A 24211-nucleotide genomic window follows, 5' to 3' on the forward strand; every position below is an offset into this window, starting at 1 on the left:
TTTAAGTCAGAAAGCGGAAGAGGGATGTTTGACCCTGCTCTCACAGAGGTATACAGGGAAATCAGAGCCACCCCAGGGCTTTTTGCCAGCAACAAGTACTTCTTGAGTACTTTTGTGTGCTTAATTCTGTCCCAGACACTATGGGGCATACAGAAGTATAGGTTCTGCCCCAGGAGAGGCAAAACCAAAAGATCAAATGGGCAAGCAAATAATACAAAACAGTGTGAAGAGTTATATGGTGAGGAACACTAGAATTTTTTGGAAAACTATTATATTACAGCACACTGTGGACTAAGACACATCAGCTAACTGTGAGACCTTGGGCAGGCCACTTGCCTTTTCTCTTGCTTCATTTTCTCCCTCTAGGAGGCAGGGCTTGTACTCTACAACCTCTTAAAGTTATTTCCAACTCTGTAAGAAAAGGCCTCCTTGAAGAGGTGAGATTTGAGCTACGCATTAAAGGATGGAAAGAGAAGGGCGCCCGCTGCAATGCCTGCCCTCCACCCACATACTCCCCCCAGTGAAAGAAAGAATTACGTGGTCCAAGAGTGGGGACTATGAATTTGTTGAGTGTAAACCGTGTGCCAAGGATTCAGTGTTTATTATCTCTCAGTCCTTAGCACCAAAAACCCTCTGAGGTGGGTACTGGTACACCCAGACCACACAACTAAATGGTGGAGCCAGGGTTTGAACCCAGATGGGACCCTGACATATTCTGTTACTTTGGAAAAGGGGGTATGAGGAGGCTTTGTGGATGAAGTGATCTAAATTCAGTCCTGCCTGGCCTCGCCTCTGTCCTTACTGGCCAAGGATGAACCCAGCCCCTACCTGTACAGAGGCCCCTGTCAACACATTCCGTCCCCACACCAACCTCTTTCCTTAGAAAGCCCTTGCTGTGTGGGTAGAGCCTCCCCAGTAGGGCCTTCATGGGCCCCCTTGCATATCATGATGAGGTTATGGGGCCAGCGGGGCAGAGCTCAGCAATCCCACTTGGAGATGAGGAAATAGGTTCAGAGCAGTTCTGTGGACCCAAGATGTCTATGGACCCAGTTGGATCAAAAGTAGAGAGTACAGACTAAACCAGGTCCCCTGGTTCCTGTCTCAGCTCTCCACGTTCTGGGATTGGGGGAGGCCGAATGCCCTACACCATAGTAGGGATTTTGGAGAAACTGGAGCAGGTTTGCCTGACAGCTTCTGGAAGAATTCAAGGCAGTGGTTGGAGACTTTTCTATTAAGTTTCTGTGGCCTCCAGTGGGCTTGCTTGTTTCCCCATCTGACAGTTATAAGTGTCTGGCCTTCTCCCAGCCTGTGTGCGTGTGCACACACACACTTTCACCCTCCTAGGAGGACCACCCTCTCCTGGACCCTAGGAGGGATGTGAAAAAGGGAAACCAGTGAGTGCAGACTGTCATCTAATTGTCATATGAACCAACCAAGCCTGTTTCCTCATCTGTGAAGTGGGAGCAAGAACAATAGGGCTTTTTCATTCTTTGGTTATGGGAATCATGGGAGACCAGATCGTTCATGTAAAGGACCATGGCTTCTCACCGTAGCCGACTGCCAACTCCAGCCGTCGCCTTGGGGAGCGTTAGGACCCGACCTCTGCCTCATTGTTCAGCACAGAGGGCTCCACACCAAGAGCCCCAAAGGGCTGCTTCTTGCCTGAGTTCCCGCCCCTTCTCTGGCAGCTCCTGCTGCCTCCTCCACTGGTGCGGCCTCCACCTCCCCCCCACACACAGCCCCCCGCCCAACCCTTGGGGGAGGGTGGAGGAGGGGCGGGACTTGAGTTGTTTTTCCAAGAGAAGAACCCATCCGTCTTAAGGTTAATCGGGTGTTTGCGCTCAGAGAGTTTGGGGTGACAGGCCCGGGCGTTGTGGGATCGAGTCGGACCTTGGCCGGCCCAAGGAAGGGCCATCTCAGAGGGAGGCAGAAACGCTGGAGCCTGGGCAAGCGGAGCAGAGCCGCCAAGGTCAGGGCCGAGGTGGAGCTCTCCGAGGTGCTGAAGCCTCCCTGCTCTCAGTCCGGCGAGCGCCCCAGTGGACCCTCCTGCTCGGTGCAGGCAAGGCCCCAAGTCCCAAGGCTCCAGCCCGCGCGGTTCCCGGACACTTCAAGAGACCAGCAGCTCGCCCTCTGGGGTCTCGTTCCGGGGTCTGCTCCAGGTGACCTTGGGCACTCGGCTTTCCCGCACAGGCATCGGTGAACCTGCCCTCCAGGCCGCGACTGGATGAGCGGCGTGTCCTTTCTCGGGGCTGGAGAAAGGGTGCGCACCCACTCCCCGGCTTGGAGCGCGGGAGCAGGGAACAGGGCGGCAGGAATGGGGGGCGGGCGGGGTTGTGTGCGATGAGCCGGCTCCTCTCTCCCTGGGGACCGTTGCCTGGCTTCTCTCTCCAGCTCCTTCCCAGGCCCCGACGGCGCCCCTCTTCTGTGGCTGCCCGGTAGCCAATACGCAGCCTCGAGGCTCGAAACTGCCGGCCTTCGGCTCTCCGCCCCGACGGAACCGGGGCGGCAGAGCCGACCCCAGCCACCCATAACCTCCTGTTGGGGTCAAACACTCGCGCCTCCGTGGTCCAGCTGCGAGCCGGGCAGTATAAAGAGTGAGGTCCGGGCGGGGCGCGAGACCACCTACCGGTCCCGGGGGCTTGGTCAGAGCGGAGACGGGAACGCAGCCAGACGGGGCTGCCAGCTCCCTTCCCAGCCCGCGAGGGGGCGCCGCGTCCCCATGACAACGCGGACACCCCACCCCACCCCCAGCCTCCCGGGAGGGCAGCGCCCCCCGCTAAGCAGCACTGGTGACCGTGGTTGGTACCCCCATAGTGCCCGAGTGGAGAGCTGCCGGCCGGCTCCAGGGAGGGGCGCGCGTAGCTGGGGTCCCCGACGCCCGGGGTGGTAGCCCCCGCGCGTCCCCGTTGGGTGGCCGGCCCGGGGCGGGCGGCGCGGCCCCACCAGGATTGGCTGCTTCCCCGTGACATCACGCGGCTCGGGGAAAAGTGCGAGCGTGAGCGCGAGTCGGAGCCACAGCGCTGGGAGCTGCGGGCGGAGCAGGGGCCGCCCCTCTGCACCCCGTCCCCGCCCCCGGCCCGCGGCCCGGCCGCCCGCCCCACCCGCTGGCCCGCGGGGCCACCCGCCAGTCCAGCCGTCTGTCAGGTGCGAGGGGAACTGGGCGGAGGTGTCTGGTAAGTGACTCCGCGGCAGCGCGGGGGCGGGGACTCGGTTGGGAGAGAAGGACGCGTGGCTTCTGGACCCTCTGAGGCGCCCCGAGGCGGGCCCGACTGGGCCAGGGCCTCAGGCTCCTTCGGGGGCGAGCGCGGTGCTGGGAGCTCCAGAGGGCGCGTGGGCGAGGGGCCCGCTGGAAGCAAGGCCCGGAGTCGCTCGGAGGCTTCTCAGGGTGCGCCTCTCGGAAGGAATGGACTCTCAGTGGGTCGGGTGGTGGTGGTGGTGTGTGTGCCCGCCCACGGCCCGCCAGGAGCCAGGGGCAGCCGTCGGGGGCGGGACCCCGCACTTCTGCCCTCCTCTGGCAGCTCTGCAGGGCGCCGGGCGCTGGAGCCCCAAAGAGCCTTTTTCCCGCCCGTCTCCCCGCCCCCCACCCCACAGCGCTGCCAGCCCACTCCAGTCCGTGGAGTCCTCCATCAGCGACCTTGAACTCCGACGGAAAACACCACTGCCCTCTCCTGGTGCCCCTCCCCCCTCCAAGACTCCCCACCTCCGTTGCCCAGGCTCAGAGACTGGGAGGTCCAGCGCCAAGCCCAGAGCCCCATGGCGGAAGCTTCAGGCGCAATGTTGGTGCCAAATCCCCTGCGCGCTTTCTCCTTCCCCGCAACTCCTGAGTCTCCTCTCCCGCCCCAGGGACAGATCCAGAGACCGCAGCCTTCCCGGAGCCCTAGAGTGAACGCCTAGGAATCGAGGACCCACCCCCACCCCCGGCGTCCAGGGAACACGCTCCCATCGTGTCCGGGAAAGGGGGACTCCAGGACCCGGGAAAGCACTGTGCCCACGCCCAGAGGCTGCAGGAACTGCGCTCTAGGGAGTTGGGGGAGGGCGGGGCACGGGAGAGCCGGGTCCCCTTCGACAACCACGGAGACATGGAGGAGCCTCCGGATGGGCCCAGTAATAATTCCCAACGAGGCCCGACCAAGCCCAGGGCTTGAGAAACAGGGTGTCCACGCCAGCCGCTGGGGCTGGGCTGTGCCTCTTCGGCGGGGTTCAGGGTTAGGAGTGTGGGATGGGGAAGAATTTTACACACGCCTGACCCAAGCTCCGCTGGGCCTCCCCATTATGGAGGTGCTTCCCGCACCCTCCTGCCAGGCAGACTGGGCGCCCTTTGGCGATAACTGCACGGTGGGCACACTGAGCTGAACCTAGCGTCCCGCAAGCCGGGTTGAGAGACTCTAGCAGCAGCCCCTCGACAGAAGTCAGTCCCAGCCTGGGACTCTGCACCGCAGCACTGGGGACGCAGACACCACAGGACTCTCTGCTAAGACGACGCCCCCAAGGTCAGGGGGTCTGTCGCAGCCCAGATTGTAGTCCGGTCTTGTCCTCCTGCCGGCGACTCTGCCCCATGCACAGGCGGGGCGCCATCTAGACACCGATTGGCCCGACCTTCTTCGTACTCAGACAGCAGAAGTCTGGGCTGAGCCTCCCTACAGGGGCGTTTAGAATGTGGCGGGTCACCCACTGTGGGACCTGCATTTGCTCGTGTACACAAGCTCACAGGTACAGGCACACCCGAACCGTGTGCATCCCCCAGGCCGCAGCACTCCAGGCGCACACACGCATGCACATGCACGTGTCCACACCGCGCGAGCATGCTCACATGCACACGGGCGCACTGGTATCCAGGCGTGGCCCAGCGCGCGCACACACGCACATGCAGACAGCTACTAGCTTCTACTCGAGCTCCCCAGTAATCACACACAAACAGAACTCGCAGTCGCCTTCCCGCCCACACTTTCCTCGCCGCGTGAGGGGTGGAACCAGGCGCCCTTAACTTTCCCACCATTGAACCCCGTGCGGAGCCAAAGGCAGCTACGGGGTGAGGCCTGGCGAGGGGGCCCCAAGTCCCTCCCCTGGGAGGCCCGGCCTGGGACCTCCACTGCTTTCCCAGTCACCTTGGAGTTGGGGGCGGTGGCGAATAGCGGCCATCCTCTCCAGGTCCGGAGCTGGCGCCCAGGGACCGACATTGCCATCTAGCGGTGCGCACATGCCTGGGCGGCGGCTGCTCGCCTCCCCAGGTTTCGGGCGGGCGTGCGTCCCAGAGAAACGCCCCAGAAGAGGGTGCAGTCAGAACGTCTGCGGGTGACCCCCAGGGGTCCAGAAAGATAGTTTGGGTGGGGAACAGGGAGAGTGCCTTGCCGTGTCTGCAGCTGGCAGCTTCCCCAAGAGGGCCCAGAGAGGGACTAAACCCTTGGCCACCTGATTGGAGATAAGCTGTCCAGATGGAGACAAGAGGTCTCTTTTCTTCTGGGAAAGCTAAGTGTGGGAGCTGGCAGTGAATGAGAAGGGGCCCTACCCAGGCCTCCCCTGACCCACCCCTAGTGGTGTGGTTTTGAGGAGGGGAGAGCAGAGTCAGGAAATCAGCTCTAGAGGCAGTAGCACCTTGCAGTTAAGAAGGTGGCTCCTGGGTTCTAATCCTGCCCCCGCCCCTGCTTACACACTGGGTGACTTTAAGCAAGTTAATTAACATTATCCTCATCTGTAAGAAGATACTTACTTCAGTAAGATGAAGATACTTATAGCACCTGCCTTTTCAGGCTGCTGTAGGAATTAAACCCGATAATCTGTATAAAAAGCTCAGAGGGATTCCTGACTCATAATTAACACTCAATAAACAAGAGCGATTATGTTTTTCCTATTTGGTACCTCCAGCCCCTTTCTGATCTCACTGGCCTGTGTCCTGACCCTGGGAGGCTAGAATGAGGGTTTCCTTGGGGCTGGCTGACGGGTCACTCCTGCCCACCCTGTGCCTACGGGCAGGTGCCTGGAAGGACAGCCTCTCCATGCTGGGTGCCTCTGCCCTCCCTCCCCTCCTCAGAGGGTGGTGCCTGAGGTTCCATTTTGGAGTCTCTCAGCACTGAAAAGGGCTGTCAGAGACCCCCCAGCCCCCCAGGAGAGGGCAGTATCTGGTCTTTGCCCTTGATTCCTCTGCGACCTTGGGGGTGGCACCACCCCTCTGTGAGCCTCTCCTGTGAACCAAGGATTTGGGCATGAGAACTGAAACTACCAGGCCAGGAGGCTGGGTCTGGGTCTGCCTCTGCGTCTAGTGTCTGCATCTGCATCTGTGATGGTGGCTTAAGGAGACTGAAGCCAGGCTTGGAGATGGGGCGTCACCCTGGCACCTGGCTCCAGCCTGCAGTGCACGTTAATGCTGGAGATGGAGTTGAGTTGCTGACCCCCACTGCTGCCGGAGGGAGGCTGCCCCAGGACAGACATCCTCTCTGTTTTGCAGATGAGAAAGAGAGAAGCAGGAAGGTGAGGTGGCTTGTGCAAAGCCACACAGCTAAGACCCTGCTGGCCGTGGAGCCTGGGCTGTGGGGCGCATGCTCCTTCCTCCACACCCCACTGTCTCTCCTCTGCATCCCTCACACAGACGCACAGAACTGCATATACGACAGGGAGCTGCGGGGCTGGCATGGCTGTGATGGGCCCGTGTGCGTGTGTAATGGTGCGCATGTTGGCGGGTGTGAAGGAGGCTGGGCTGAGCGGCTGCCCTGGCACAGTGCCCTGGGCGTGGGCCTCCCTCACACGTAGGGGAGAGGAAGAGGGGGAGGAGATGTGAAGAGGCTCTGGGGAGGAGCCTCGTGCTTGGAGGACCCCAGCTGGGGCGCCGTGGTGTGTACCGGTGGGCCGAGGGGTACCCTCAGGGGCTGGCCACAGGCTCCCCTCCTGCAGCCCCTCTCTTCCCTGTGGGACACTCGCTCACCCTTTGGGTTCCCTGTCAGGCCTTGGGGAGGGCACTGGCCCCTGGGAAGCCATGTGTGTCTTTCCTCAGCTGATGGGCCCTTTAGGCTTCTGATTCTTTACAGGTCTTGGCCCCTGGCTGCTGACAGACCCCAGCTACCCCTGCACTGCATCCCCATGCCCTGGGGACGGGGGAGGGCTCCGGGAGGGGTTGCCACAGTGGCATTTTCCTCCTCCTCCTTCTTGGATTCCTAGTTCCATGTCACCTCTTCTGGTCCTCTGGGAAGACTTCCCCAAGGTGGGATCACTGACTCTTGTGGCTCTTTGGGCCTCCCTCTACCAGAACCCTTAGCTCTGGGACAGCAACGTGAGATCAAGGAGCTGTGGAACCTTGGGCAGTTTATTTAACATCTCCGTGCCTTACTTTCCTCATCTGTTAGTAAAAAATAACAGTATCCGGGACTTTCCTGGCGGTCCAGTGGTTAAGACTCCGTGCTTCCACTGCAGGGGGCTCGGGTTCAATCCCTGGTTGGGGAACTAAGATCCTGCCTGCTGAGCCACATGCCCCCCCCCCCAAAAAAAACAAAACAAAAACAACACAGTATCTACTTCATAGGTTTGTTATGAGGATGAAATGAATGAATACTTATAAAAAGTGTAGAAAGTGCCCGGCACTGAGTAGACAGTAAATGTTAGCTGGTAGTATACACTCTTGCCTTTGTCCCTAGTGCCTTCTGTAGGGATTGGAGGGCAGGTCCCCGGTAATGTTTGGTTAAGAAATGACCAGGTGGGTAAATGAATGAATACCTCTGACCAGAGCCACATACTGATATCTGGGACCTCTCTTCCCCCCACCCCTCCACCCACACTGGCGTTCTGTCCATGCCTTACACATGCCTCAGGGCCTTTGCTCTTGCCATTGCCCTTGACTAGGCCACTCTCTGCAGCTCTTCTTGTGGCTGCCTCCTCATCATCATCCAGATCACCTCCTCGGAGAGGCCTTCGCTGATCACCCCTCTGACTCACTCACCATCACCTGCCCTTGTTTTCTTTCTAACACCTTTTTGTTGCTCACATGTTTGTACGTCTCCCCTGATAGGGTTGTAAGCTCCGTGAGAGTGGAGGCTGCGTGTGTCTCCTTCACTCTGTAACCCCAGCATAACCCCAGCGCCTACAACAGTGCTTGTACAAGAGTAGGCACTCAATAAAGGATGAATGACCGGACACAGGAGGAAGTGATGGGACAGAGTTCTCTAAGGACGGAGTTCTGCAGGATGATGATGCTCCTCTGTCGCCTTGACTCCCGTGCACCCCACCCCACCCCTCTAGGCCACTTCAACCATTCACCCCTTTCCTCTCTCCTTCCTCCTCCAGACGCTGCCCGCCCACTGCTGCTAGCCAAAATGGCGAACTTCACACCGGTCAATGGCAGCTCGGGCAACCAGTCTGTGCGCCTGGTCACGTCAACCCATAACCGCTATGAGACAGTGGAGATGGTGTTCATTGCCACGGTGACAGGCTCACTGAGCCTTGTGACTGTCGTGGGCAACATCCTGGTGATGCTATCCATCAAAGTCAACAGGCAACTGCAGACGGTCAACAACTACTTCCTCTTCAGCCTGGCATGTGCTGATCTCATCATAGGCGCTTTCTCCATGAACCTCTACACCGTGTACATCATCAAGGGCTACTGGCCTCTGGGTGCCGTGGTGTGTGACCTGTGGCTGGCCCTGGACTATGTGGTGAGCAACGCCTCCGTCATGAACCTGCTGATCATCAGCTTTGACCGGTACTTCTGCGTCACCAAGCCCCTCACCTACCCAGCGCGGCGTACCACCAAGATGGCGGGCCTCATGATTGCTGCTGCCTGGGTCCTGTCCTTCGTGCTCTGGGCGCCTGCCATCTTGTTCTGGCAGTTTGTGGTGGGCAAGCGGACGGTGCCAGACAACCAGTGCTTCATCCAGTTTTTGTCCAACCCGGCGGTGACCTTCGGCACGGCCATCGCCGCCTTCTACCTGCCTGTGGTCATCATGACGGTGCTCTACATCCACATCTCCCTGGCCAGTCGCAGCAGAGTTCACAAGCACCGGCCCGAAGGCCCTAAGGAGAAGAAGGCCAAGACCCTGGCCTTCCTCAAGAGCCCCCTGATGAAGCAGAGTGTCAAGAAACCGCCCCCAGGAGAAGCTTCTCGGGGGGAGCTGCGCAACGGGAAGCTAGAGGAGGCCCCTCCACCGGTCCTCCCCCCCCCACCACGCCCAGTGGCTGACAAGGACACCTCCAATGAGTCCAGCTCTGGCAGTGCCACCCAGAACACCAAGGAACGACCACCCACAGAGCTGTCAACCACAGAGGCCACCACGCCCGCCACACCTGCACCTCCCCTGCAGCCACGGACCCTCAATCCGGCCTCCAAATGGTCCAAGATCCAGATTGTGACAAAGCAGACAGGCAACGAGTGTGTGACAGCCATCGAGATTGTGCCTGCCACGCCGGCTGGCATGCGTCCGGCGGCCAACGTGGCCCGTAAGTTTGCCAGCATCGCCCGCAACCAGGTGCGCAAGAAGCGGCAGATGGCAGCCCGGGAGCGCAAGGTGACTCGGACCATCTTTGCCATTCTGCTAGCCTTCATCCTCACCTGGACGCCCTACAATGTCATGGTCCTGGTGAACACCTTCTGCCAGAGCTGCATCCCTGACACCGTGTGGTCCATTGGCTACTGGCTCTGCTACGTCAACAGCACCATCAACCCGGCCTGCTATGCCCTCTGCAATGCCACCTTTAAAAAGACCTTCAGGCACCTGCTGCTATGCCAGTATCGGAACATCGGCACTGCCAGGTAGGCAGGTAGGGGTGCCACTGGAGGTGCTGGTGTGTGCGCTGGGGACCACGTGTCAGCTGCTGCCAGGGAGAGATGTGGAGGCGCTTCTCAGTGTTCATGTTTGCTGAAGAGAACTGATGTTCCCGAGACCCCGTGAGGCTCAGGAAGAGGCTCTGGCTGGATTCAGAGACCAGGTCTCTGCTCAGGCCAAGGAGGATCAGCCCCAGGAAGTGACCAAACTGGACAGTCTGACCCATGTCTCTTGTCCTGCCTCAGGGAGCTGGGGAGCACTGGCCTGTGTGGGCACCTGCCCCACTGTGACCAGCCAGCGTGGCTGAAAGAACGGACATCTGGAGGGGAGCAGAGCCCAGCACCCCTCTGGGAGGAGCAAAGGGGCCAATGCTTGGGAAAGGAGGCTCAGGAAGGGAAGGGTCCCCCATCCTGCTGTAATCGGTGCTTTCTGCCCCCCCTATACCCCGCATGTAGGCTCAGCCTCCTCCTCCTATATCTCACTCCAGGGGCAGAAATCTCCCCTTGCTGCAGCTACTCAGCAGGGCTCTGGTTGGGTGGGTGGGTCGGTGGGTGAGCTGGCTGGAGGCCAGGCAGAGTGGGCTCTGAGCACACCCCCTACAGCACTACCCTGGTCACATTCAGGATGGGCTAGTGGGGAGATCAGGGGTTCACTCAGGAACTGGGGTCTGGCCACCTACCTCCCCAGGCTGAGCTGAGTGGCCCCTGTCATTCTGAAGAGTTGCCCTCCCTCCCCAAGGAGCGGGCTTGACTCGGGTCACACATAGTGAAGGTGGGACTGTGGTGAGTGGTATTCACGGCTGGCCTCTGCAGTGTGAGGGACGCCCTGGTGGGTCACCAGGGAGAAAACGGGGGTGGACTTGACCCACACACAGGCTTCAGCGACAGTTGGGGCGGGGCTGGTGAGGCAGGCAAGCGACCCCCATCTCTCCTCTCCCAACTGACGGAACCTTCTGGATTGGCAGTGGGCTGGACCAAAAGACCTTTACCTGGGGGAAACTGAGATGGGGGGAATCAGTTCTAGCGAGTCTCCTGGGTTCCCTCCCCCAGCCCTGGCCCCTGGAGAAACAGGACTGAGAGGCTCAGGGGACTTGATGGGGGGCACCCTTCCAGGGGTCAGTAGGGGGCCCTGGAAGGAATTTTCATAACCGTTTTTTCTCCATGAGCTCTGGGGGGCACTCACCGCCAAGTCTTCAACCCCCTGAAAGCCACTGTTCCCTCCAGCCCTCTCTTTCCTCCATTCTCCCACCTCCAACAAATCACCACAGCAAACTTCCTGGGAAGGGGCTTTTATATATTAAAAGAAAGCTTTTATTGGGGAAAAAAAAAAAAAAAAAAAAAAGACATTTATTTATTTCTTAGTAATGGCATCGTTGGGGGAAGAAGAAAAGTGGGTACAGGGGAATCAAATCCCTTTGGGCGAGGCTCAAGCTGCCCAGAATCCCTTGTCCCTCCCCACTTTGGGCACTTGGGGTGGGTGTGGGCAAGTGAAAGGGAAGAAGCAGGGCATGATTGATAAAGCTAACGAGCAGGCAAAAGGCACTGGTGGGTTATATCCTGGGCCGGTAGAGGGAGGGCGTGGGCCAGGCCTCCGAGTAAAGCCAGGGGCTCCTTGGCATCCAGGCCTGGCTGCTAGTCCTTTCCCTTCCCTTTCTTGGCTGTAAAACAAGAAAGAAAGACTGCATTAGCAGGGTTTGGGTGACCCACTGGAGAACCCCTTCCCCCCAACAAAGACATTAGAGAAAAGAAAATTCTGCCCCCTGGTGGTTCTCTATCAGCTAGCCTGGAAGCCTGTGGGACAGGACAGCCATTATGATGCTGGACATTCCTCACTCCCCCAGCTTAGACTTTGGGGATCAGAAAACCTTCAAGTTCCCGGTCTCAGTCCTGGTCCCAGCAGCCCTGGACAACAGCCTCAGTCCCCTCACCTGAGAAGTGGGCAGATTCCCCTCTGCCCTGTTGGCCTCCAGGGCTGCTGTGAGTCAGGAATGAAGCTAAGGGAAAGAGGAAGTAAGGACCGTGAAGTCCTTCCCATATAGAAACTGCCCCCACCTGCTGGAGAGATGACAAAGCCAAGCCATTCCAGTACGATTTCCCTGAATCCCAAGCCAAAGGCTCCAACAGAACAGCTGACTTTGCCCTTACTTGAGCCAGGATTTCAACCTCCTGAGCACCCTCTGCGGGGCCCTCAGTACTGCCCACCTAAGGTGTCTCTACCTACAGGGAAACCCGGTACAGACACGTCAAAAATTCACTGGCCGGGATCCAAAACTTCAGGCTTTACCACTCCCTTCACAGATAGGGGCAGCCACCTGTGATGACCCCACCCCCCTGCCCCCTTTGCTAACCTTTGGCCTTGGCTTTGGTCTTGGGGGTGCAGGGCTTGGTCACACGGATGGTCTCCTGGCACTGGGCATTGTACCGCGCCTTCTTCAGGGTGCCTTGGCGGGCTTTGGTGCCTGTGCCCCCATCACATGCCCCCCAGCTCTCAAACTTGTACTTGCAGTCGGCTGGCGGGAGAGTGCCCGGGTCAGAGCTGGGTGGCCTGACCTGTGGCCCCCTCCACGGGTCTGCTCAGGTCCCCGTGAGGCTGGGCCCCCTGCCTACCCTCCGCGGGCGCCCCACCTCACCTCCAAACTCCTTCTTCCAGTTACAGGGCACCCGGCACCGGATGCGTTGCGTCTGGGCCCCGCAGGTGCCCTCGCGGAAACCCACGCCGCAGTCCTTGCTGCTGGGGGTGCAGGGACCCCAGGTCCACTCCGCGCACTCGCTCCCCGGGCCTCCCTTCTTCACTTTGTCTACAACGCATGGGGAACAGAGCTCAGGACCCGGGCCAGGAGAGACTCACTCGGAGACCCCTTCCTGGAGTCCGGCCTCGGAACCGAGGCTGCCGGTCTCACCTGCCCGGCTCCAGCCCTCCTCAAACCCCCCCACCCTCCGTATCACCTTTCTTTTTGGCCACCGCGGAGGTGAGCGCCAGCAGGGCGAGGAGGGCGAGGAGGAGGAAGCCTCGGCGCTGCATCCTGGGGGTAGAGCACGGGTCAGAGTCCCCACTGGGGGCCGCAGGCGCGAACCTCCCACCCCCTTTCCCCAGTTTCCAGGCCCAAAGGGTCGGGCTGCTACTGCGGTGGCGGCGGACTTGGGGGGCTGGCCCCTCGCCGCCAGCCGGGGCGCAAAGCGGGAGGACTCTCCCCAGGGGCCGCCTGGAGCCCGGGACGCAGCTCAGACCCCCACCCCGCCTCCAGCCCCCAGATCGGCAGCGGCCGAGGGGCCGAAGCCGCCGCGCGCCCTCCGGGGCCCCGCACGCTCACTCGCTCGCTGCCCGCGCTGCTTCGCTCCCTCCCGCGCCGGGCCCGTCCCGCTCCGGCCGCCGCGGCCCCTTTTGTCTCCAGAACCGGTCTGAGCCGGTCACATGGGCCCCCGCCCCCTCCCCCCCACCGACGAAGGACCTGCCCCGCCCCCTCCCCTCAAACCCGCGCCGCCCCCCGACCCCGGCGTCCCCGCCTCCGCTCCCTTCCCGAGCCCCCCGCGCCTCTACCCCCTCTTCCCGCCGCTCGGCCCCACACCCTCGCCTCGCCTCGCCCGGCCGGTGCCCTCCGCCCTCAGACGCCGGGCTCTCCTGGCGTCCCCATCCCCAGCCCCGGGTCTCCGTCCTGTCCCGGCACCCCCGTCCCCAGCCCCCAACCTCGCGCTCCCTCGGTCCAGGCCCCTGTTTGCCGTCCCCGCCCTCTGCCCCCTCCTCGGGGCCGTCCCCTTTCCCCTCTGGACGCCAGCTTCCCTTCATGGCCAGGGAGCCTTAGGTGGAGACCAGGAGGGAGCACGGAGCCCCGGGTGTGTCACAGGTCCCGGCGCGGGGCCCGCGTTCGAGCCTGTGTGCGGCTCTGTCCGTCGAGCCCCGGGTGCAGTGATTAACCCCGTCGAGGCCCCGCTCCGCCTCCCAGGGCCCGCTCGACTCTCAGCGCCCCTTAGATGCTGGGGAAGGAGCGCCAGCCCCCGCCTCGGGTCGCTTCACCAGGTGTGCAGTGAGATGCTCTGCTCAGTGTCGGGATGGGGTTCGGACGGGGGACCCCAGAAAAGCGCAGGGGTCGGAAGGGCGCGGAGGCCGCTGCGCCTTTCTCCACGCGCAGGTTGGCGGGGCGCGCGGGGGGCGGGGGAGTTGGGGAAGGAGGAGCCCGCAGGCCTGGATTTGGTTAAGATTTAGAGCCGACAGCAGCCGTCTGAGAAGTTCCAGACGCGGCCTGGCAGCGGCTGCAAACGCCCACCCCTTCTGAGCCTGGACGCTCGGGGATCACCTCATCCGACCCCCTAAACAGCGAAAGCAGTTGAGGCCAGGAGGAGGGGGCTTGCCCCAGGCCATGGGGCGACCGGGCCCAAGAAACCGGGCCTCGCCCCCGCTCCACCTCTTTCACTTTCATTGTTATCTTCCCCGCGGGAAGCGGGAAGCAGGAGGAAATCAGCTCCTCCCCCGGCCACGACCAGCGCGGCAGCCAGGCAGAGGTCATGTCCCGGGCAGCCCCTCGGACCCCACCCCGAAACGGGCACCAGGATCCCTCGAAATGAGCCTGGGTCTGGGTCGACGGTGTCCAGTCCCCCACCCGGACGATAACCCAGCAGCTCCCGCTGCTTCTGGAAGACCTCCCCCACAAAAAAAGAAAAGCGGAAAGGAAAAAAAATCCACTTTACTGAGTCACACCCAACTGTAAACATGTCACCGTGAAAGCCCCCCCCCCCCCGCCCCCCAGGCCACACAGTCGGAGGTGAAATGACTGGGTTTGGGAGGAGGGTCACCGGGTAGGTGCTAAGCAGGGCGGCGGGCAGGCAGATGCAGCAGGCTCCGTGTTTCCGGGAAGAAGCCCTGGGGGCGGGGGTAGGGGGGTGTCAGGGCAGGAGAGGGGCCCAAGCTCCCAGGAGCCTCAGAGTGAGGGTCCTAAAGGACCCGGAGGCTTAGGAAGCGTCTTCCTGGGGGCTCCCTCACGGGGCCTCAAGGCCCTCTGCCCTCCGGGCTGCGTGCCCTCAACTCCAGGGCACCCACTGCAGGGAAGGTGAGGGCCACCCCCCAGCCCTCCCAATGGTCTGCCCAGCCCAGTCCAGTTTCCTGGTCCCCTGTGAGCCTCTGGGTTAGGCTGTGGCCTCAGGGGACTGGGTGAGACCCCCCCTCAGCCCTCAGCTCCTCAGAGTCCAGCCCTAGGTCTGGGCAGCTCCTCAGGGGGCAGCACAGGGCTCCTTCCCTGGGGCCTGGGTGCCGGGTCCCTCTGGCCATCCGACTGGAATGTGGCAGTGAGGTGGGCGAGGAGGGGTCTGGTCCTCTGGCGGCCCGTGCCTCCTGCTGCGCCGTTGGCCTCACACAGCCGTCTCCTGGTCCTCCCGCTGGATCATCTGGTAGTGCTGCCGGTTCTCCAGGTACGCGGCCAGTTCCGTGTCCTGAGCCTTCTCAGCCCGCTGCCGGGGAGTGTCGCCCTGGATGAGGGGGAGCTGCCATCACCTCAGGGACCTCTCGGCCCCAGCAGGCTTAGAAGACAGGGGCTCTTCCCTCGGGGAGCAGCCAACTCTTGCTGGCTCAGCTTCTCGGGGTCTGGACTGTGTTGGTTGAAGGACAGCTTTGAATCCCCAGAGGCGGCCCTCCCCCAGACTCCCCTCTCCCCGGGCTGGAGTTTGGGAAAGGGTTGCTTTGTGTTTGCCTGGATTCCCTGCCTGCCCTGCTAGTCTGCTCACCTGCTGGTCTGTCTTCATGAGAGAGGCCCCGGCCTCCACGATGTAGTGGCAGATGGTGCGCTGGCCCAGGGCTGCGGCCTGGTGCAGACAGGTCTCCCCGCTGGGGGAACAGGGGCTGGCTGTGGACCCCATCCAGTCCTCTGAGCCCTCCTGTCTCCCGAAGGCCATCAGAAAGGGCAGGAAGTTCAGGGTCCTGGGGCAAGGGGGGGGTGGCCCAGAGGATGACAGATGTGGCCAGGAAGGGTTTATGGGCTCTGACAGGACCGAATGGGAGGGGCTAGATAAAGACAGGGCGGTTTCCAGGGTAACTGGGGTCCTGCACTGCCCACATACTCACTTTTCCTCCACAGCATCAAGGATCTCTGCGGGGGCTGGAGAAGGGGGAGGGGGAGGGGGAGGTCAGAGAGGCCTGGCAGCCTCTCCCTCCTCCCAGGGGCCCCAGTGGCACAGCTCACCGTGGTCCAACAGGTAGCGGACCACTTCCTTGCTGCCGGTGCTGACGGCGTGGTGCAGGAGCGTGCGGCTCCGCTCGTCTCGGTGCATGAGGTCACCTCCAGCTCGGTGCAGCTCCTGGAGCTGGGGGCAGGAGGCAGAGCAGGGCTGGGGCCCCTCAGGGCCACCCTCCTTCCAGCCACAGAAACGCCCCCCAACTCACACAGGCCCTAGGCTCCCTAGGGGCCTCTGGGGGTCTTTCTGGAGCGCAGGGGAGACACGATGGGCTTCTCTCACCCCAGGTGCCCCTGGACGCCCCGGGAGCACTGACGACCGAGCCTTGGAGCCTGCGGTTCCTCTAAGGCTCGATCCTTTCTGAGCACCAGGGACAGGCAGAATGAGCCAGGAAGCCCGTATGCAGGGACACCGATTGTGGGCTGGACAGGGATGGGGGGCAGGGCTGACTGGGACAACCACACGGAGGCCCCACAGAGGCCCAGGTGATGACAGATGACCACACCTCAACAGATTAGCTCTTGGTCCAGCCCAGAGGCCCCACTGCCAAGGGGAAGAAGCCCGAGCCTGGCACTAGTACCTTACAGAAATCGTTCCTCTTGGCAGCCTCGATCAGCTCTTCACCTGCACAGAACATCTGCCTGTTACACTCTGGCGCTGGACGCCTAGGCATGTGTCGGTGTATGAACATACGTCTGAGGCACTACTGTGCAGAGAAGTGGGCCTGTCGGGGCATGTGTGCCAAGGGCTGTGGGCTCATGGTGACATGGCTGTGTTCTTGTGAGGCTGCGCATGGGCTCCACCCCACCCGACCCCACCCCACGGAGCCTCAGTCCTAGGACCGGGGAGGAAGCAGGGGCCCTGCAGGGAGAGGCCTCACCTGTAGGGGGTGCAGCATCCCCTGGCAGTGACCTGCAAACAGAGCAGGATGAGACGTGGCAGGGCTATGGGTGGCATGGCTACAGCACAGGCCCAGCTTGTCGCCCTCCCCAGCCCCAACCGGGGGCGCCCTCTGTCCTTTCAACAGTTTATTGAGTGCCTCCTATGTGTCAAGTGCTGTCCTGGGCACTGGTAATACAGCAGTGAACACGACGGGTAGAGAACTTGCTCTCAGGGAGCTTACATTCTAGTCAGAGAGACAAACAAGTAAACAAATAAATAAGGTATTTTGAAACAGCAGCAAGTGCTACGAAGAATAGGAGACAGGGTAGTGTGATTGATTGAACAGCAACTTCAGGTGGGCTCCTGGGAGACTCCTCTGAGGAGGAAACACCCAAGCTGAGATATGAATGGAGGGGCAGCTCTGTGAAGATCGGGCAGGCAAGGACAAATCCAGAGGTGGGCACACTTGTGCCTTAAAGAACCGAGAGGCGAGTGGGGCTGGACTGTGGTGATGGAGCAGGGAGGGCGCTGGTGGGGTCAGAGACCATCAGGCTCAGGCTGCATGGGATGAAGTGACCAGGTACGCGGGGGAGGGCACATTGACCGCAGGGTGCTGGGGAAGGTGGTTCCAGGCTGGGGGGAGAGAGCAGGAGGCCAGGGGCACCGTGGTGTGCTCAGACGCAGGCAGGGAGCAGCCAGGGAGGGAGCCCAGGTCTTTGGCCCGCGCAGCAGAGCAGCCGGTGGGGTGGAGGGCTGGCTGGCTGGGTTCAGTTTGCTGCCTGTGGGTCAGTGGGGCGGGGCCGGTGGGGACCGCAGGCAGCTGGAGTGTGTCTGGCACTCAGGGAAGCGGCTGGGGTGGAAGACAGGACTTGAGGAGCTTCTGGCTTCCGGGTGGGATTTAGAGCCAGGGGACTGGCTGAGGCCTGGAACTCACCGGAGCCTGGGTGAGCAGGGCGAGGTGGGGAGAGGGGAAGAGGGGGTTGGGAGGTCGGGTCGGGCAGACGCCCCCAGCAGCTCAGGGTCCAGGATATAAATCTCATCCTGTGCGATCTCGGTCACGTAGTTGAGGTGTTCCTGCGGGTGGGGAGGTCAGGGCCGAGGGTCAGGGCCCTGCAGGGTGGCCGGGGGGCGGGGGGGGCGGTGAAGGGGCTGCCAGGCCAGCAGACCTGTAGAAGCCTCTGCTGTGGGCAGGAACACTGACAGGAGGCAGGTGGGCCAGTGGCCCTGCCAGTCCTGTCCCCTCCCCCATTCTCCTCTCCTCTCCTGCCACCCAAGCCCAGCCCCTGACCTCCGCACAGCGGGCCCACCAGCTGGCCAGCCCCTTCCCACTGCTAAGTGTTTACCCAGGTGACCAGGCCTCTGGCCAGAAGTGCCTTTTCTTCTGTGTCTGGATGGATGACAGCTGTGCTGTGAGGGCCGCCCCCACCCCACCCCAACCTGGCGAGCTCTGTCCGGGTACACGGGCTCCCTTCTCCCGTCAGCACCATCCCTGTGCACGGCTCAACCACGGACACTATGGGACGCAAGGACGGCTGTGCCCGGCTGTGGAGGGTGGCCTAGCAGGACAGGGGACACTGGGGCCCCGGAGCCAGCGGCAGACGGAGCAGGACGGTGAGTGCTCACCTGGGCCCTGTCGATCCTGTAGAAGCGGCTAGCAGTGGTGGCTGTGGGGAGAGAGGTGGCTGAGGAAGGGGGCCCTTGTCCAGGCCTAGGTCTTCTGCCGCCCCACCTAGGACCTCCCAGGGAGGGGGCAGGACACGGCCTGGGACCGCCCTGAGCTGGCCCTTGGGGGCCACTCACCATCCAGGAAGCACCACTTGGGGGAGAGTTTCTGGCACGTCGGGGACTTGGCTCCAACACCTTCGGGCTCCTGTCGAGAGAAGCAGAGGCCGGGGCTGGGGGCGACCAGAACCTGGGGCAGGAGGGGGCAGCCCGGGCAGACCCCAGACCTGCTCCTCACCTGCCGGAGCCTCTCGATGTGGGCGCGGCACAGCTCCAGGTCGCTGTCTCCCGGGACCACCACAGTGCCCAACGGCACGGCTGGAGGACAGAGCGGCCGTCAGCAGCAGGCTGCCCCCAACCACCCTGCCCTCAGGGGACCCAGCGCTCCTCAGCGCCCCCAGCCGCGCTCGCCACTCACAGGCCTCTTTGAGCTGCTCCTTGTCATAGTGCAAGGCCTCGTAGTCGTGCATGCTGACCCTGCTCACCTGGACCCGCAGCTGCTCCGGCACCGGCTGCTGGCTGCGGGCGGGGCGACCACACAGCACTCGGCGAGGGCTCCGCCTGGGCTGCCAGTCCCCGCCAGGCACCGAGCCACGTGCCCCACCCAGCTGCCCCGGGGGACTGTGAGCCTCCTTTCCAGATGGGGAAACTGAGGCTGGGGAGGGGCATACTCGCTGTGCAGGGGGGCGGCGCTCCGCCGCTTGGCCTTCTGCACCATGGTGGCCTGGTTGCGCAGGGAGATGCGGATGCGTGAGGCTGCGAGCTTGCAGGGCTCACCATCCACCTGCACTGGGATGGCCTTGGACGTGGTGAGCAGCACCTCTCGGCACTGTGTCAGCCGCTCGCCGTGCCCGCCCACCTGCAGTGCTGCCTGTGGGCGCGAGAGGCTCAGGGCAGGGGCCAGGGGGTGGCAGGACCTCAAGCTCCGCTTTTCCCAGGGATGCTCTGGCCAAAGTGAGAGTGACCCCCCCCACCCCCCGTGGAGAGCAGACGGAAGGTGAGACCCCAGCCAGAGAAGGAGGTGAGGGTCAACTCTCCTGTCCTGGCCAATGAAAGGAAGTATGGTGACTGCCCCCCCCCCCCACTTCCATCTCGGGGCCAGGCTCCAGGGCACAGGAGCCGGGGCAAAGCAGGGCCAGGGCTCTAGATGGGCCCCGTGCTGGCCCACTCACCAGGGATGTCATGGTAAAGCCAATAACCTCGAGGTAGCCATCATCGTGCCGCTGGGGCTCGAAGTCATGGTGCTCCCCAGGGTGGCCCCAGGGCATGGTGCCCGCACAGTACCTGGAGAGGAGGACACCACAATGGGCTTCAGAAGACGGGTGTGCAGGACAGAGGCAGCAGGGCCCACACAGAGAGCCCTTCCCTCCTCACCTGGGGATGTTCAGGAAAACAATGCACTGGGGTTTCAGGTCCTGAATCTTGGGGGTCAGGTCAGTCCCGTCACACTGGAGGCGGGAACGGCGGAGGGTATAGAGGGTATACGTACCCAGGTGGTCTCCCTCCCGCTGGGCCTGCCCACCCTGCCTGCCAGCATGGCCCACTCACCACCACGCGGATGTGCTTGGCCAAGTCCTTGGAGCTGCCCATCAGGAAGTCGGAGAAGGCTGTCTGTGGGAGACAAGGGCGTCACCATCTGGTGACAGGTAATTTCCTTCACCGCTGCCACGCAGGGGTCCTGCGGCCTGGTAGACACAGGTGGGCAGGGGGCACAGGCGGTAGAACAGGTGGGCATGGGAATGGTGGGGCGTAGCTGGCGGACCCCAGACTCACCCCGGCGTAGAACATCTTATTCCGAAAGCGGCTGTTGAATTTCTCTGGGTTGGCCTCTGGGTGGTGACAAGAAATAGGGGACAGTCAGTTGTTCTGAGCCTGCTGGGGCTTCCCAGGCTGGGGTCAAGAGGGAGGGTTGAGAACAAACGCCTTTTACTGGGAAGGGCAAGGTCTGGTCCTCTCGGGGACCCCCTCCTGTATCCCTCCCTCCCCAGCCTCCCCAGGTCTCCTCAGCAAAAGTTTGCCAACCTCGAGACTCGTGAAACTCCAGGGTGACGTGGGCATCAAAGCCCAGGCTGAAGTAGTTGTTGAAGACATCCAGTGGCAGCTGGAGAAAGGCCAGGGACCCGGCATGAGGGCTGGCTGGCTCAGCCCCCGCGTTTTCAGGCCTTTCCCACACAGTCACGTCCACCAGACAGCTCTGCCCCCAGCCCACCGGCCTTGGCCCTGCCATCTGAGCTCCCGGGCTAAGTGCCCCGCGCACAAGGGCACCTCGTGCCCTGCTGGCCCTCTCTTCCCACAGCCCTCCCCCGTGACGGGCCGTGTTCTGCAGGAGCCCCCCAAGAGCCGGGACTTGGTTTTGCTCGCTGCTGAGAACAGACGGTGCCCGGCAGTAGCAGGTTCTCAGTAAATACGTGCTGAGTGGCTGAGTGACAGCTACCTCATGAGGTGAGTACCGTTACTCCCTCTTCCCGTGAAGAGGCCGAAGTCCGGAGACACCAAGAGTCAGCCCGGGTCCCAGGATCCCAGACACCCCCGGCCCCGCCCCGGCCGACCCACCCGGTCGGTGGCCCCCTCATCTCGCTCCTCAGGCCCCGCCTCGGGGTTGGGCTCCGCACGGAGGTCCCAGCGGTCCAGCTGCACCACGTTGCCCTCCTCTACGTGGGAGAGGATCTTGGACACGGGCTCATCGGTGTAGCCCTGGGGGGAGGCAGGAACTGAGCCCCTCCGGGGTCTGGGCCTTCCCCGCCGCCCCGCCCTCCCCAGCTCCCTGCCCTGTGGGCGCTTACCCCACCCCAGTTGAGGGTGCGGGCCAAGTCGTTGCCGGTGCCCAGGGGCAGGATGGCGACGGGCGGCGGTGGTTTTAAGCGCAGCTGGTCCAGGGTGGAGAGGATCCAGCCCACCTGCAGCAGGCAGAGCACGAGAGGCCAGGTCAGAGCGCGAGGCTCAGGGCGGGCCGGGCCGGGAGGGGCAGGAGCACTCACCGTGCCATCGCCCCCGCAGGCCAGGATCCGCAGGTTGTGCACCCGGCGGTACATCTCCAGCCTGGGGTCAGGAGACAGGAACGGGGTCAGGGTCCGAGTGCTGTACCCCGAGCGCCAGGCGAGCCCCCACCACCATCCCCACGAGAGCCCTGGCAAGTACTTACGCCTCCTTGGGCCCTCCCTGGCTCAGGTCAAAGACTTGCCGGGGATTGAGATACCAGAGGAAGGACTGGATGATCTTGGCGCCCTGTGGGAGACCAGGAGCCGACAGGGATGGGGTGGCGGGGGGCAGGGGGGGAGGCAGTCAGGGGTGGCGGGCTGAGGTGGGGAGAAGCGTGGGGAGAGGGGTGGGAACTGTGGGAACAAGGCCCAGGCAGGGGCGAAGGGTGGAGACAGAATTGGATTTTCTCAGCGTCCCTGGGAAAGAGGAATGGGGCAGAAGCTGCAACGGAACCTGGGAACAGCTGCTGCGGGGAGGGGGGTGAGCTTGACCCCATCCCTCCCCTGAGGCGCTCAGTGGAGAGGGCAGGCTGTGGGTACCTGGTTGCCCCCACTCTTCGGGTTCACGAACACCAGCAGGGGCTTCATGAGGGGGGACGGGGTGGGCCTGATGATGAAGGGTCTCCAGCGGCCCTCCTTGGAGACACAGAGAGCCCATAAGGCTCTTTCCTGTCCTGGCAGACCCCGCCCCCATTCTCAGCAGTGCCCCTGGGTGCCCCCTTGAGTATCACACCGGGTCACACCTCACAGTGGGCCTGGCCATAGAGAGGCACCTCGGATCTGACCTCTCACCCTCCTCAGGGCCGCAGAGCCCAAACTGACCCACCGATGGCCGAGCTGGCAGCATCAGCCCAGGGGGCTCAGCATCCCAAAAAACAGGCCCTTCTCTCCTGCTCCCCTCCAGCTGCCCACCTGGTCCCGGGTCTAACCTCAGGCCCTTTCTTGCTAGATTTCCTCTTGAAGGATGCCCTCTTTTTCTTCTTGCTTGCCTTGAGGGTATTCTGCAAGGGAAGCAAGGATGTTGGTGACAAGGTGGGTGGGCCCCGGGTGGCTGGCAGACCCTAGGTGTGTGCGGGGGTCAAGGGTGCGGCCAGGACTCACCTGGGGCCTCCGGGCACGGAGGATCCAGGTGGGTGGGATGACCACGGCGGCGTGGACCCCCAGGGAGCATGGCTCCTCGATCTGCTGCAGCATGAAGCAGGACACCTTGCTGTGGTACTAGAGGGGGTTGGTTGGCGTGGCTGAGCCGGACCCAGCGGAGACCTGGGACCCCCAACCCAGCGCAGCCCGGGGGACAGCCTGCAGGTAGGGCGAGCAGCACTCACTGCTTGCTTGCACCAGGAGCAGCTGATGGCCACGATCTCCTTGCTGTGGAAGGTGAACTTCTGCTGGAAGCCCTAGGGCGCACAGGGTGATGAGGGCACCTGGGACCCGGCCTGGAGCAGCAGACCCAGCCCCTTTCTGGTGCCAACCTTTCTCCACCCAGGGCAATGGAGCACATTTTTAAAAAATAAAAGAACTGTAAAATGAGTCCCTAGGGTAGGGAGGGAGGCCGAGCCAGGTGCCCACAACTCTCTGAAGTTAACTGCGTGATCTGCTGGAAAGGGGTCCACAGCTAACTCCTGCCTGATTCCAATCCCTCCTTCCTGACCCAGGCCCGCCAGGCCCGCCAGTGCACTCTGAAAGTTCTTTATAGTACTGATCACATTCATTCCTGTTCATTCCGCACACGTTCCTCGCGGGCCTGCTGTGTGCCCCACACTGCTGGATACTGAGTGGACGGAGGAAAGAGGGACCTCTCAGAGCCTGAACTTACTGAGGGAGCAGACAAGCAGCAGACAATAAATAAGTCAACGACACCACAACCACTGTGGACTGTGCTCCGGAAGCCCCCTGCAGCCTGTCTGGGAGCCGCATCCTCCTCCAGGAGGACAGGGACCCGCTACCCAGCTCCGTGCTTGCCACCCAGCAGGCCCTAAACATGCATCTGCTGAGTTAACGAGTGAAAAAGTCTATATGCTTCTCACAGGGCTCACTCACGACTTCAGAGCAGTCCAGAGACACTGCTCTAGAAGAAGGCTTTCCTCCCTGCTCTCCTGCTCCGCCCAGGGACCTGGCTGTTCTGGAACTGACTGGGCACTGCAGCCAGGCTGAGAGTGAGCCCTGGGACCACGGTCAGTGATGGACGGGCCACACGAGTCTCAGGGGCCGTAGGGCCTGGGGCCAGGGGGCAGCAGGCTGGCCAACTTCCTTGGGCAGGGCCTCACCTTCCCACAGTGCCGACACTTGCCATCCTGACGTCGCCTGTGTACCCAGTGGTGCCGCACAAAGGTTGGCTGGCAGAGGAGAGAAGCGTCACTGGAGTAAGTGAGGGGTGGAAGCTTTGAACGTGGCCTGTGCCCCTCAATATATCAACAGTGAGGGGCAGGGGCTGCAGGACGCTCTCTGCAGTCCTGTGTGTAAGTGAGAAGGGGCTGAAGACTTCTCCCCGTGGCCCGGAGGTCGGGGCTCAGAGGAAGTACAGAGAGAACTGGGAGGCACAAGAGGTAGGCAGTGCCCTACCCCCTCTGCAGGCAGGGCCAGCCAGGCCTTCCCCTTTGAGACCCTCGGAGCCTCAGCCCTGTACCTCCCTGGGCCCCAGAGCCGCCTAGAAGGAGCTGAGCCCCTGGTGACACTCTGAAGACACTGCAGAGAGGTCCACTCAGGAAACCCGGGGCCCTAACTACCC

At 62.3% G+C, this 24211-nt stretch overlaps 3 protein-coding genes across 28 annotated transcripts in view; 1 reads left to right on the forward strand and 2 right to left on the reverse strand.

Annotated features, from left to right (window-relative positions):
* Positions 1–2041: 2041 nt before the first annotated feature.
* Positions 2042–10919, forward strand: CHRM4 (cholinergic receptor muscarinic 4). 2 transcript variants are annotated; one of them, XM_082342735.1, is made up of 2 exons: positions 2042–2260; positions 8269–10919. In XM_082342735.1, exon 2 carries the CDS (start codon positions 8298–8300, stop codon positions 9732–9734), a length of 1437 nt encoding a protein of 478 aa, XP_082198861.1. In that variant the 5' UTR covers positions 2042–2260; positions 8269–8297; the 3' UTR covers positions 9735–10919. The 2 variants fall into 2 exon arrangements, with proteins under 2 accessions (XP_082198861.1, XP_082198860.1); XM_082342734.1 differs by lacking the exon at positions 2042–2260 and adding an exon at positions 3080–3173.
* A 111-nt stretch (positions 10920–11030) lies between these two features.
* On the reverse strand, positions 11031–14131 carry MDK (midkine). Of its 5 annotated transcripts, none has more exons than XM_082342736.1 (6): positions 14035–14131; positions 12689–12765; positions 12373–12540; positions 12091–12252; positions 11671–11736; positions 11031–11400 (listed from the first exon to the last, which is right to left on the reverse strand). In XM_082342736.1, the coding sequence occupies exons 1-6, from the start codon at positions 14097–14099 to the stop codon at positions 11375–11377; spliced, it is 564 nt and encodes a 187-aa protein (XP_082198862.1). In that variant the 5' UTR covers positions 14100–14131; the 3' UTR covers positions 11031–11374. The 5 variants fall into 5 exon arrangements, with proteins under 5 accessions (XP_082198862.1, XP_082198866.1, XP_082198865.1 ...); XM_082342740.1 differs by lacking the exon at positions 14035–14131 and adding an exon at positions 13755–13891; XM_082342739.1 differs by lacking the exon at positions 14035–14131 and adding an exon at positions 13428–13452.
* Positions 14132–14403: 272 nt separating this feature from the next.
* The window catches only part of DGKZ (diacylglycerol kinase zeta), a 42057-nt gene continuing 32249 nt past the window's right edge, over positions 14404–24211 (reverse strand). For 6 of the 21 annotated variants that reach the window (XM_082342721.1, XM_082342725.1, XM_082342724.1 and 3 more), the window contains 26 exons: positions 23751–23819; positions 22809–22880; positions 22585–22701; positions 22413–22484; positions 22024–22119; positions 21648–21730; positions 21484–21544; positions 21289–21402; positions 21059–21199; positions 20528–20606; positions 20279–20334; positions 20054–20116; positions 19880–19953; positions 19678–19789; positions 19177–19376; positions 18924–19024; positions 18744–18823; positions 18584–18653; positions 18407–18447; positions 17718–17857; positions 16782–16813; positions 16482–16525; positions 15910–16030; positions 15792–15825; positions 15455–15554; positions 14404–15199 (listed from right to left, as the gene is read on the reverse strand). In XM_082342721.1, the coding sequence (XP_082198847.1) occupies positions 15083–15199; positions 15455–15554; positions 15792–15825; positions 15910–16030; positions 16482–16525; positions 16782–16813; positions 17718–17857; positions 18407–18447; positions 18584–18653; positions 18744–18823; positions 18924–19024; positions 19177–19376; positions 19678–19789; positions 19880–19953; positions 20054–20116; positions 20279–20334; positions 20528–20606; positions 21059–21199; positions 21289–21402; positions 21484–21544; positions 21648–21730; positions 22024–22119; positions 22413–22484; positions 22585–22701; positions 22809–22880; positions 23751–23819 (2289 nt within the window). In that variant the 3' untranslated portion in view covers positions 14404–15082. Of the gene's footprint in view, positions 15320–15454; positions 15648–15791; positions 15826–15909; positions 16031–16481; positions 16526–16781; positions 16814–17717; positions 17858–18406; positions 18448–18583; positions 18654–18743; positions 18824–18923; positions 19025–19176; positions 19377–19677; positions 19790–19879; positions 19954–20053; positions 20117–20278; positions 20335–20527; positions 20607–21058; positions 21200–21288; positions 21403–21483; positions 21545–21647; positions 21731–22023; positions 22120–22412; positions 22485–22584; positions 22702–22808; positions 22881–23750; positions 23820–24211 lie in introns of all 21 variants that reach the window. The other 15 variants (XM_082342718.1, XM_082342719.1, XM_082342720.1 and 12 more) reach the window with 10 other exon arrangements.

The sequence above is a fragment of the Balaenoptera borealis genome (genome assembly GCF_965194805.1).
Source record: "Balaenoptera borealis genome assembly, chromosome: 11".
Classification (NCBI taxonomy): Eukaryota; Metazoa; Chordata; class Mammalia; order Artiodactyla; family Balaenopteridae; genus Balaenoptera; species Balaenoptera borealis.